At 42.3% G+C, this 12,813-nt stretch overlaps 1 protein-coding gene across 2 annotated transcripts in view; it reads left to right on the forward strand.

Moving 5' to 3' along the window:
* uacab (uveal autoantigen with coiled-coil domains and ankyrin repeats b) overlaps window positions 1-12,247 on the forward strand; it is a 51,656-nt gene extending 39,409 nt beyond the window's left edge. For both annotated transcript variants that reach the window (XM_062989554.1, XM_062989556.1), the window contains 10 exons: window positions 108-289; window positions 1,711-1,748; window positions 4,294-4,326; window positions 4,432-4,518; window positions 4,610-4,640; window positions 5,156-5,205; window positions 6,513-9,164; window positions 9,384-9,536; window positions 10,071-10,136; window positions 11,132-12,247. In XM_062989554.1, coding sequence (XP_062845624.1) covers window positions 108-289; window positions 1,711-1,748; window positions 4,294-4,326; window positions 4,432-4,518; window positions 4,610-4,640; window positions 5,156-5,205; window positions 6,513-9,164; window positions 9,384-9,536; window positions 10,071-10,136; window positions 11,132-11,203 — 3,364 coding nt within the window. In that variant the 3' untranslated portion in view covers window positions 11,204-12,247. The remainder of the gene's footprint in view (window positions 1-107; window positions 290-1,710; window positions 1,749-4,293; window positions 4,327-4,431; window positions 4,519-4,609; window positions 4,641-5,155; window positions 5,206-6,512; window positions 9,165-9,383; window positions 9,537-10,070; window positions 10,137-11,131) is intronic.
* The last annotated feature ends 566 nt before the right edge of the window (window positions 12,248-12,813 follow it).

The following is a 12,813-nucleotide window of genomic DNA, read 5'->3' on the forward strand; positions in this document are numbered from 1 at the left end:
GCCGTCGGGGTTTCCAGCAGCGGATTGGCTACGCGTACAGAGCCAGTTTATCTTATTTATTATAATGATATAATATTTCATTTCTCTCTGTGTCTGTCGCGCTTTAGAACTGCATTAATCCTGGGCTGTGAATACGGATGTAAGGAGGCCGTGGAGGTTTTGTTAAAGAACGGCGCTGACGTCACCGCTGTGGACAGCTTTAATCACGACAGCTATCACTACGCTCGCCTCACCAAAAACCCCGAGCTGGTCAGCCTCATCAAGAGCTATTTGGACAACGCCACTAAAGGTACCGGCTCTAACAGACCACATTTATTTATAAATAGTAGAGCCCATCCTAGCCCCCCAGTGGGAAGAAAAATAGGTGAAAGTAGGAACATTACTTCTAGGAAAGCTTGTCAGCTGTTTGGACAACTCGGCTTACTGCATGAAATCGTTCTACCTGTGGTTCTAATTGTGAAGGAATTGAATCTACATGGAAAAAGAAAAGCATTATAATGTTTCTTATTAAAAAATGTGTAAATCTGTGCAATGTGTCACTGTGATGCTGTGTTTTTTGTTTGCATATGGTACAAGGCAATGACACATTACCAGATGAAACATAGAGACCTACTAGGACCTTTTAGGGGAGAATTGAATCTTAGAAGTCAGAAAGCTTTATTCGGAGAGAAGACAAGACACCAAATGCAAACATACATTCAATTTAACTTGTGACTACTTATAAAGTGTAATACTTTAATTGTCTTATGACTTTCTGGCTCAAGTGTGCAAATTGGAAGTGTCGCCAACCACCCAAGCTTCACATGGCCTGCATTTCCACAATAGAACAGGATTTTTTTAAATTGTTTGAATAAATACTTCACTTGTTTAATAGTCTTTATTTTAATTTAAGCTTTTTGGAAACTCACTAAAGCAATAAGCCACGAGAGGCCGTGCATTACTGTGATTTTAGCACGGGGATGACGTTTTTGGCACGACGCGAAGCGGAGTGCCTAAAACTTCTTTCCCCGTGCTAAAATCATAACAGTAATGCACGGTCTAGAGTGGCTTATTGCTTTTATAAAACGGCGGTCAACATAAAATATAATAAATACAACAATGTTTAATTCATAAATGTATTTATTGTGTATAAACTTACAATAAAGCATTCTTCCGCGACGCAAAATAGTTCGATTAACAGTGTTGCTAGGCAACATGAGGGCGAAAATAACATTAACTTTTGTATTCAGTGGCGTATTAATATGGAATGATGTGAGGTGGTCATAGGTGTGCGTTTATCGGGGATTTTACAACGGCTTCGAACGCGGCTCAGCCAATCAGATTTTAGGACCGGAACTATCCGTTTTATAATGTTCATTTTGGCCCCGTTTTAGATGACTCGTGTTTACTGAATAATGGAAAAGACCTTTAATAACTTAAATATACTTTAATAGTGACTGTATTGAGTCATTGCATTCATCACCAAGCCAGTGCCAATTAGAGCTGCAAGACAATCTATGCTCATCAATTTTCAAAAGTACATCTGTTGCACACATCTGCCTGTGTGTGTATTGGTTCAGGGACCTCTTTTAATGAGATTAAAGACAGATTCATCATCACGAAAACAGTCACAATGCAGTGACCATGCTTACATGAGTGCAATCTGTTATTTAGTATAACCAGAGTTTTAATATATTCAGATATTGATTGTGGATTTCATTTGTATTACAGCTAAAGAGACTGTTAGAGTGGAACCAAAGAAGAGACAGGTACTGCAATACATTCACACTGGATTAATGTATTTTAATGTAGGTTGACATTCTTCTAAATAAGGAATTTGGGCTGTTTCGACTACAACTTGTGCAGGATCAGATCAAGCATATTGGTATGCAGTCTCCAGAGGCACAAACAGGCAGTAGAATAGATCATATTAAAAGCTTAGTGTACCATCATTGGATGCCACCGCATATTCCATATTTTGCACCTTTTATTAACTGGCCTGCAGCAAGACACTTCAGTGGCAAAAAGCCGCTTTTGTTTGCCACACAAACACACATTAACATACAGTATAAGAATTTTAGGATCATAGCATTGTAGTGTTGGTCGCACCATTGTGTCACTGGTCACATACGGCCCATAATCCACAGGATAAAACCTTCTGGGCTGCCGCTTGATTTTTTAGTTTAAGCAAGAATTAAATGCATTTATTAAATACAATTTTTTTTATATATTAGCTTTATTTTTAAAAATACACTTTACATGGGGTCCTGACCCCAAGGTTAAAATCTGTAGGTCTAGATGGTTGCAGTGCAGAACAGTTTAGCAAAAGCTGTAGACCACAGAAGATCACAAAATGCATAGAAATGTGTTCTTCGTTGCAGCACTACTTACTAAATCAGCTCTTAAAGCGAAGCACGAAGATAAAAAAAAATGTGCGCTTCAGTTTTATAAATGGGTTTCCTTGTATAGCCACACAAAGCTAATATAAGATAAACCTGATGGTGTGAAGCAGATCTGTGGAAATGCATTCATCCATTCTTGCTTTAGTAAACTCGGTTGGTTAATAAACTCAGTAATACACATAGTACGTTCTGTAAGGAAGCTGTTTGCTGCTTCTATATCAAATTCAAATCCTAGTTCTTCTCAACTCCAACCCCATCCAACAGCTTTGGGTTGAATTGACAGACCCAGTATCTGTGCCGGACCTCATTAATGCACCTGTTGGGCAATTGAAGTAAAATAAAAAGTCTTTCAGAAGATTGGAGCCTGTTACAGCACCATACTGGGATCGAGTCCAAATTGGTATCCAGAGATTTGTAATGACAAATAACTAGCACTGATGGGTGGGTGACTGGTGTCCACATACTGGCATATGTTTTGCTGACTAGTTCAGATTAGTAATATTAATGAATCAATATTTACTAATCAGAGAACTGTGTAAAAGTGTTTGGGGTGTGTGTGTTGTGGTTAAGTGTAATTTTTAGGTTTATTAGCATAACATGTATGGGTATAAAATCTTCGGATTGAGCTTTTTATTACAAAGCTTGGCACTACTGCCATCTACTGTTAATCAAAGGAACTACATGGAATACTGTACTCTGTTGGCCAAAATTTCTGTATTTCTGTGTTGTTTTAGGGCAGGGGAATTTTGTAACACCACCTGTGACCCTGCCAGATACAAAGTTATATTAGCAGACTCTTTTGTCTGCTTTCTGAGGAAGCTTTCTATGCCTGGCATTCCTCGCACATGCAGTTAAACAGCAGTTGTTAGGTCAAGTGCTGATTTTGAACAAAATTCCTTGATTCTAATTCATCCCGAATGACTTTAATAGGGTTGTTGTCAGGGTTCATTGCGAAAACTTGTCCATTCATGTTTTTACCAGCAAAGTTAATATAGCGGGTATGTGTAGTTTATAGAATGGACAAGGTAAAGCTAATAAAGTATGATTTTTAACTGAAGTGGATATTTTAAGATTGAAATTTCCACCTGGTTTAGCTGTTTTTTTTCACACTTTGTTTTACAGCCCTCTGTGAATGTAGCTTTCGAAACATCCTCTAACAGGGATTGTATAATCATTTCACGCAGATGTGTAATCTCCATTGTCAAATCCTGTCAGTAACAAGAGTCGTACTAAAGAGCTCACTGACGGGCAGCACGGTCACAGAGTGCCACTTTTCAAACATGTCATTTTGGCAGATTTCTGCCCTTATTCAGCTGCCAAGTGCTTTTATTGCAGAGCAACTAGAGAAACAACTGCTAGGCCAGACACGGTCACAGAATGCCGAGTGCTGAAAACTGAACTGTCAGAATTGTAATGGATTGAGATCTTAGCTGCAGACAAATCCTACATTTTGAATCTCAGATTTCTTTCGTGTGACCCGTTCTACTGCCAGTGTTTGCCTATTTAAGCCACAGCTGCTGTTGTTGTTTCCAAGATTAAGCAGATATCAATGCAGTTATATAGGCAAACAGTTGAGGGACAGAGGTTGTGCTGCAAATTTAAGAAAGGCCCTTAATGCTTAGTTACTTAGAATGTATCCTGCCTCAATTGTAATTTGCCGAATGTACACAATGTCCAAAGACTGCACCATACCTTACAGATGTGGTAGATGAACATTAGGTTGGAAAATGCTTGAGTACAATGGACTGTATTGTAATGCTTATAAAAAACACCCAACCTTCCTTCCCCCTTTTCAGAACCCTTTGGGTTCAATCGGGGTTTATCTGGAAGGAATTCTTGTCTTAATTGCCGTTATATGCACTACTAATTCATTGTTTAGTAACTGTGCCATTCTGTTTGTTCTCTATTCCAGGAAAAGTCAACAGTGGAAGACATCCACAAAGAGGTAGCGTGTATTTTCCTAATTATTCTTTTTATGTTACGCTAGACGAAGTTTTGATTGAATAATGATCAACTCCTTTCATTTCCACGTCACTGTGCTGTTTTTCAGAAGGAACAACTGAAGCGAATGCTGTCTGCCAAAGACAGAGGTGCCTGTGCTACAGAGACCGGGAGGGTTCAGCAACGAAGCTATGCGGTATGTGACCACACATAGTACTTGGATGTAAGATTAGAACTGAAATAGAAAAGTCCTAAACATCTGATTGGTTTTGCTTGGTATTCTGCAGGGAGATCATGTAAGCCCATCTGTCATTAAAGGTGAGTTTGTCATTTTCATTGTGACCTACTATTAAGAAATAAGCAATACTCATTTTTTAATGATTTTTTTAAGCCTAATATTCTTTTATATATCTTTTATCACGTTAAAAGAATCAGTTGCCGGTCTAGAATTTTGACAAGTTACTGTGTAGTGAGAAGAAGCATTGAATTCCTCACAGCTGAAGTAGCTGGTGGCTGTTTTAAACACTTATTGTTATTACTGACTACTGCTGACTTGCAGAAAGGTGGCACGTTTTAGGTTTCAAAGCTCCTTATCATGGTCCGTTCTTCTGCCAGTGTTTGTATACAGACGTTGCATGGCTTTTTAATCCCTTATTTAATCCTGCTATTTATTATTTACATACATTAAACATTCGGTCTGTGGTAACATAAGTGTAGATGCTGCAGAGAGGGTTAAATATGCTGGAGCGTTTCTTAATCAATACCCTGAATTATTTATCTGAAGTAATGACCATTTTGTGATTAGAAGTGATTAACTTTATTATTGCTTGTAGGTAAAGACAATATCCTCGTCAGACAGTCTCAAAGTCTGGATTCAGCTCAGGTAAATGACTATCTAAATAAGCACATTGTAATTGTAATGTAATGTAAATTTTCTTTGCTAGATTGTGAACTAAGAATTAACATTTAATTAACATGCCCAAACCACAGATTTAACGTTTCTGGGGTCAAATCTCAAAGGTGCCACTGGCCTGACCAATGTGCTCAACAGAGTGAACCGAAGAAGGCTGGATATGGTTTCTCATTGCTAGTGAAACAGCAGCCTCTGCTGTCTGGTCAAGGTGCTGGCAAAATAGTGGAGAACCACACATGGCACAGCCTGATTCTTCACTATAGGACTTGCCTGGTGTTTAGAAATGGCCAGCCTAGCCTCTCAGAATCTGTGGCTAGTAAACCAATAGTAAGCCGACCTATGATCACACCCCTTCTAAATACTGGGTTTAGATGTTTCAGCCAGACTTCCACAAAGAGATGCTTGGAGAAGGTTAGTTTGGAGAAGCACTAGTGGCCTAGTGAGAAGATTGGGATGCTGTTTAAGGGGCAGGACTCTTGACTAATGAGCACAACTGGGCATGTGGAAATCCCTCCCAGAAGAGTGGAGGCAATTATAGCCTAAAGGTGGGGGCACTCGGTATGAGTGCTTATTGTTTCGGAAGAACCTCACGGACAGGAATCCACATATTTTAACCCATATGTATGTGTACATCTAGTTAATAAGCAATCAAGTTTTTATTTGTATCTGTTCACAAAATACCGAGTCACGATTTGCTAATCCAGGTTACTGGAATAATCAGTAGTTCCATATGTCCTGGATTTTATACTAATTCAACTCAAGTACTTACATAAAGGAAAGGTATGAAGAACAGTAGGACAAATGTATATATAACACCAACCTAACTATAGGAAAACAACCAACTTTACTAGAAAACAGTTAATGGGATTAAGTAATATACACAAGGTGCTGCATAGGCCCACAAAGCGAGGCATATTCTTCTTTGATTTCTGCTTTATGAGTGAAGTAAGAGGGTTTTTAGCATTCCAAATGGATGATATTTTGAGGAATGTTTCACCTAAAAAGATGTTAGGATTCCTAGAAGCAGCCTGCATTAAGCCACTCATGTTGAAAGCTGGACTGGCACTTCAAAACAGAGCAGAGGCGTACTCGTTTACTTATTTTGAACTGAGACATGTTGTTAAATGAAACACAGACTACTCAAGTACTTGAAATACTGCCAGGCCTGATAACTAGTTAGACTGAGAGATCTGCTATTCTATCTAGGAGGTGGATTAGTAAAAATCTTTGCATTCTCAGTGCTTCCGTTGTACTTATTGATTATTGTATTATTGCAGATTCTGCAGTCCCCCTCTTTTTCTGTGTCTCGACCCTTGGAGCTCCCTCAGCAAGCAACCGTAACCCCTAGTGAGGTAGAGACTTTACATAAGGAGCTGAGAACCACCCGCAAGCAGCTGCAGGCTGCCCAGGAAGAGGTCGGCCGCCTTCAGGCAACCCTCACACACAAGTCTAAGGAGTGCGAGGACCTGGTTCAGAGCCGTGACTCAACCAAGCGCGACGCAGACCGGCAGATTCAGGAGCTGGAGGGGGCACTGGGAGACGTGCAGAAGAGAATGTTAGACTCGGAGGCCAAGGTCAAGCAGCTGCAGGCTCATGTTGTTGCTGTGAAGGAGCATCTCAGTAACCAGGCGGTGGACGACTTGAAAGCACAGCTCGGTGAGGTCAAGGTTAAATATGAGGGAGCGTCGGCTGAAGTAGGCCGGGTCAGGAACCATCTGAAGCAAAGCGAGAAAGCTTTGGAAGAGTACAAAAAGAGTGAGAGACTCCTGGCTGAAGAAGTTGAGAAGTTGACCGAAGAGTTAATTTCTATGAAAGAAGAGCGTAACAACATGGTTGAGACTCTTTCAGAAATGGAATCTCGGGTTAAACAGACGGAGGGCCGACTGGTAGCCGTGGTGCCTGGAGAAAAGTTTGACAACATGAAGAACCTCCTGACCAACGCTGTGGATGAGAAAGAGAGGCAGCTGGCAGAGCTAAGGGAGGATTATGACCGTGTACTAGAGGAGGTGGCCGAGCTCCACAGGCAGATGGACAGCCAGGACAACGCCCACCTTCAAGAGCACGAAAAAGTCAGGACTGTTCTAGAGGAACAGAACACCGTCCTGAAGAAAAAACTTACCGATGTCACCTCCAAGTGCCAGTCTCTGATCCGGGAAGTAGAGGAGGCCGAAGATGAGAGGGAGATGCTCAGAGAGGAGCTGCAAGAGCTCACGCAGAACCACGAGGAAATGAAAAACGCTCTGGAACTTGCACTGGAGGAGATGAAGGATCAGCTTGAAGAAGCAACCGCAAGAGGAACGTATGCTGAGCAACAGTTAAAGGAGCTTTTGGAAGAGAAGGTCTCTGTGGAAGAATGTCTGAGCAGTCTGAAGAGCGCTCACATTGCCTGTGAGAAGTATGAAAGCGAGGTGGCCGCTCTTTCGACTCACAGCAAAGGGGTAGAGAAAGATTTAGATGATCTCCAGAGGAAGTATAAAGACAAGGAGAAGGAGTTTGGATGTTTGGCAGCCCAAAATGAGGTGCTGAAACAAAGCATTGAGAAGGAGTTTGTTAAAAAAGAAGTGTATGCGCAAATGCAGGTGGAATTGAGTGACGCTTTGGAAAAGGCCAAGGCAGATATTCAGAAATTGGAGAACAATGGAAGGGTGAAGGAAAAGGACTTGAGGAAGGTGAAAGAGGAAAGTGCTACGTTGAAAGAGAATATGCAGAAGCAGCTAGAGCAGGACTTTGTCAGTCTTGTCGAACACGAGGCAATGACAAGCAAGCTAAACAATGCGTTAGCTGAAGCAGAAAGTAGATTCGAAGAGGCCTTATCCAAATATCAGTCCGCTCAAGGCGGTAACTTAAAGCTTCACAAAGAAATGGAAGAGCAGAAGAAAGAACTGGACACTATTCACGAAGCGGTTAAATCCAAGTTTGTCCCAGTTAGTGTCGTGGAGGAAAAAGAAAAGTCGTTTAACGCAACTTTGAAGGATCTGAGACGGGAGCTAGCAGAGATGGAGGGGAAGTACAAGAAAGCAAATGCTAATCTAGAATGTCTGAAGGAAGAGAAGGATGCTGTGAAATTAGAGATGGAATCTGTGCAGCAAAAAGTGCAGACTAACTTTGTATCCACTGAGAAATACAAGGAGGTTGAGGACTGCTACAAAGGCAGGATTGAGACGTTAAGTATGAAACTGGTGGAACTGGAGCAACAGTATATGGAGGTAACTGTCCAGAGAGCTGAACTGGAGGAACAAAACTCGCTCTGTACGTCAAAAATGGAGAACCTTCATCAGCGTTTAGAAAGCGAGTTTGTTCACAAGGAGAAATTTGAGGCCATGCAGGACTCCCTGATAACCTCTTTACAGGAGGCACAGTCTGAATGCGAGCGCCTCCAAGAGGCCTACAATCAAGAGGTCCAGCGTGTCCGCAACCTCGACAAAGAGCTCCAAAGTCAGACCGCTAATTCTGACCTGCTGTCTCAAAACAGCCAGGCCAGAGAGGCCCTGGAGAAAGAAGTAACCGAGCTGCGTTTGGCCCTGAGGGAGGAGGAGGAGACCAGTGCCCAGAGAGCTGAAGACGTAGCGACCCTACAGGCCGAGCTCCTCAGAGCCACCCATGCCTTGGATGACCTTCGCATCCATGAAGCCCAGGTGGCTGAGCTTCAAGCTGAGAAGCAGAAGCTGGAGGAGGAGTTGAGCGAGCTCGGCGATCGACTTTTAGGCCTGGAGGAACAGCTGGATGAGCTCTACCAGGAGGCCGCCCAGGCCAAAGAGGGTGAGAACATGGCAAGACTGGAGACCGAAACCCTGCAGGCCAAAAGTGACTCGATCGAAAAAGAGATCCAGGAGCTGAAAGAGAGATATGACGACTCTCTTAATATTATTGGAGACCTGCAGAAGAGGATTCAGACGTCCGCCGAGCAAACTGAGGCCAAAGACAAAAGGGTAAGATTACCTTTAAGTGTGGACATTTGTGTGTTGTTTTAAGCCCATAATGATTTGGCACCTGGACTGGAAGGTCTGGACTGCAGACAGGCAAGTCTAGCACCCACACTCTGACAGAGCAGGCAAACTTATCAATAATGAAAATGTCATCTATATGGAAGTCTAAGTATCCAGATGTGCAAGTTACCCCTGCTGTAACAGGATGTGTTTATGTTTCAGATCACAGAGCTGTTGGCAGATGTGGAGAGACTGAAGCAGGCTCTCAATGGCCTTTCTCAGCTGGCTTACAATGGCAACACACCCAACAAGAGAAACGCCCAGCACATCGACGCTCTCCAGGCACAAATCAAGAGCCTCCAGCAGCAGCTGGCTGTAAGTTTTACAGTTTATTATTAATTCGAATCTTAGCTGTGCTACCAACTGGCTGGGTATTCTCGCAGACTTGATTGGCGGTGATTAAGGGAGGGAAGGGTCAAACGAGTTCCTTATTGCTTCTCCAATTGCAGCCTCTTCTGGCTGGTCTATGCACCAGCATGACAGATGGGTGATTCACGGATAGAAGTGAGTGACTCTCCATACCCTACACTGCTCTCTGTAGAAGGTGGACCCACTCTTTTGAAGTTGGATCTCAGTAGAAAGTATTAAATATGGTTTGAATGAAAACGGATGGATGTTAAAACTGTTCTTTAGAACCAATAACCCCAGAGCAGATGCACCCTTTACCTTACTGAGCTCATAAGACGTTGGGATGGTAAAATTCACAGACGTGCACTTGATGATTCATGTTTTTTTCAAGCTAGTAAGACCACGACCGCTGCTTATGATTGAAACAGACTCATATCAGCCATCTGTTTTCGATCGTGGGCTTGGTTACCCATTACCGTCTCTTTTTTTCCACTTTCACAGGATGCTGAGAGGCAACACAGAGAGGTGGTTTCAATTTATCGGACTCATCTTCTCAGTGCCGCGCAGGTGAGTGCATGTCCCGTACTGATACGCTTCAATCTTTTGATGCGAAACACATGCAGATGTTTTTCATCTCGGGGCCGTTTATCGAACCCTGGTGTGACGGTGTAAAATGTAATAACGTGTTTCAGAACAACAGGTCAGATTTTAGATGAACTCTGAAGGGTCACAGCAGAAACAATTGGACTCATCTTCAGATAGTGCTGTATCTTAATTACTGTATATTAATTATACACACCAGTTACCCAAAACATTAGCACCAGTGCTGGCTGTTCTGCCCAAAATCGTGTCTCATCAGACCTGAGTCTGTTTAGCAAATTCCAGACTCAACAACGGCTTCAGTCTTACCAATCCGAGTGTCGCAGAGATGGTTGTTCCTCCAACAGGTTCTCCCATCTCTGCACAGGGGCCATTGGGTTCTTTCTCACCCCTCTGCCCAAGGCACTTCTTTCCCAGACGCCCAGTTTGGCCTGATGGCCAAATCGATGAATGTCCAAGCGTCTTCCAATTCAAGACGTTTGTGGTTCCTGCGAGCACTCGAAGCCTCCCGAGCCTTTCCTCCCAATCTAGTCATGTCCAATCACCGGATGCGTTTCGCTTCCCCTCTGACTACCACTCTTGTCCGACACGTGTGCACTAGCCGTATCTTTTCACCCGCGCAAGACGTGTTCATACGGGGCTCAGTCTCACATACGGAGAGTCACGCACTGCTCTCCATTATCCCCCGCCTCTGATCAGCCAGCAGAGGTCGTAATTGCATCAGTTTTAAGGAATCCGCTCCGACATCCAACCCCGACTGACGAGCCCATCATCGTCCGTGTAGGCGCCCAGCCTGCCGGTAGCAGAGCTGACATTCGAACTTACAAGACAGCTCTGGTGTTAGTGGTGCTAGTGCGTTTTATCGATGCACAACCTGAGCGCCAGTTTTTGATTGACAAAATAGCTACAACATCAAAACACCCACTTTTTTCCACTAATTGCTTACTTTTAACTGCTTACAGGGTCACATGGATGAAGACGTCCAGGCTGCCTTGCTGCAAATTATCCGAATGAGGCAGCAGTTTGTGTGTTAAACCCGGACACCACCGACTCAAATCTATTTTTCTCTCCGCCCTTCTGGATTAGTCAGCAAGCATCCAAGACATTAGATATATGAAACTCTCTGGCTTTAGGGTTCATGAAAACAGATAATATGAGTATTAGTGATAAGTAAAGGATGTTTCTTACTGGTAATATGATTGAATCAGTGGATTGGAAGAAAGTATTGTGGTGTAATATTTGACTGGCAGTATTGAGTGGTTAAGGTAGTGTTAAGGTAGGTGGTCAAGGCTTCTCGTTACAGTTAATGTGAAGGGATTTGATTTAGAATGTAGTGGAGTTTCATTTATCTCCTCCTTACTCACAGGTGGCTAACAGAGAAGACTTAGTATTAGTATTTCTTCAGCCTGATCTCGATTTCTAGATACTTTAAATAAAACAGTCAAGGAGCAGGACTCCTATTACACCTATTTACGTCTGTAGTTTGTAAATCTCCTGATGTAGCTGTTGGATTTGAGTCAGTGAACATGAACACTTTCAGGTAATGTGAGACAGAACTACAGTTTCCAGGATGATGATGATGCCTTCCTTTGGTGACTTGGCTGGCCAAGTTTCAGGTGCATACACACACAGCTTATTGCAGTTCATTTATCTGTGAATTAGTCCAACACATAAAAATAGTTTGTGTGTGTGGGAGCTTCGTGAATCTGTTATTTTTTTTATCAGGCCTCTTTACTACTCTTGATTATCTTCATGTTTATGATATTACTAGTCAGCAGGACTGGACTAAAATGACACTATACCTAGATTTAAGGTACGCTGCATTGGCTTTTAAACTGTTCGTTTTCTCTTTTCCCTAATTAATAGAAATAACAGTGTATAGAGAAGCATTAGTTTTAGTTGTTATTAGCACATATGTGTTTATGCTGGTTATAGCAATGCAAAAAGCTACTGTTTTCTTAGATGAACCGAAGCATTTAGTTCATTATTGGCTACTAACGTTTTAAGTATTTAATTTTTTCTGTTCTATGTTTTTTCTTGTTTGCTTTTCTTAATAAAAGTACCAGTTTTAGATTGAACTATCTTCGGCTTTTTTATTTAAGGAAACGTACCGTGTTTTTACATCTCTTTGTAATTTACATTTAATACTTAATACCTGTTTATAGTTTGATAGAAATAAGAGTATCTTAAAACTTTTATGGGTGGCACGGTGGCTCGGTGGGTAGCACTGTCGTCTCACAGCAACAAGGTCCTGGGTTCGATCCTTTCTGTGCAAAGTTTGCATGTTCTCCCCGTGTCAGCATGGGTTTCCTCCCACAGTCCAAAAACATGCAGTCAGGTTAATTGGAGACACTGAATTGCCTTATAGGTGAGTGTGTGTGTGTGTGTGTGTGTGTGTGTGTGTGTGTGTGTGTGTGTGTGTGTCTGCCCTGCGATGGACTGGCGCCCCGTCCAGGGTGTTACTGTGTGCCTTGCGCCCATTGAAAAGCTGGGATAGGCTCCAGCACCCCACGCGACCCTAATTGGGTAAGTTTGGTATTGAGCTTGAACTGATGAATCTTGTGTAACCTAAGTAAATAAATACTTGAATTGACATTGTTGGATTGTTTCTGTTTTGACAGTGTATCATTTTGATTGTTAGAAA

Source organism: Trichomycterus rosablanca, chromosome 27 (assembly GCF_030014385.1).
Source record: "Trichomycterus rosablanca isolate fTriRos1 chromosome 27, fTriRos1.hap1, whole genome shotgun sequence".
Classification (NCBI taxonomy): Eukaryota; Metazoa; Chordata; class Actinopteri; order Siluriformes; family Trichomycteridae; genus Trichomycterus; species Trichomycterus rosablanca.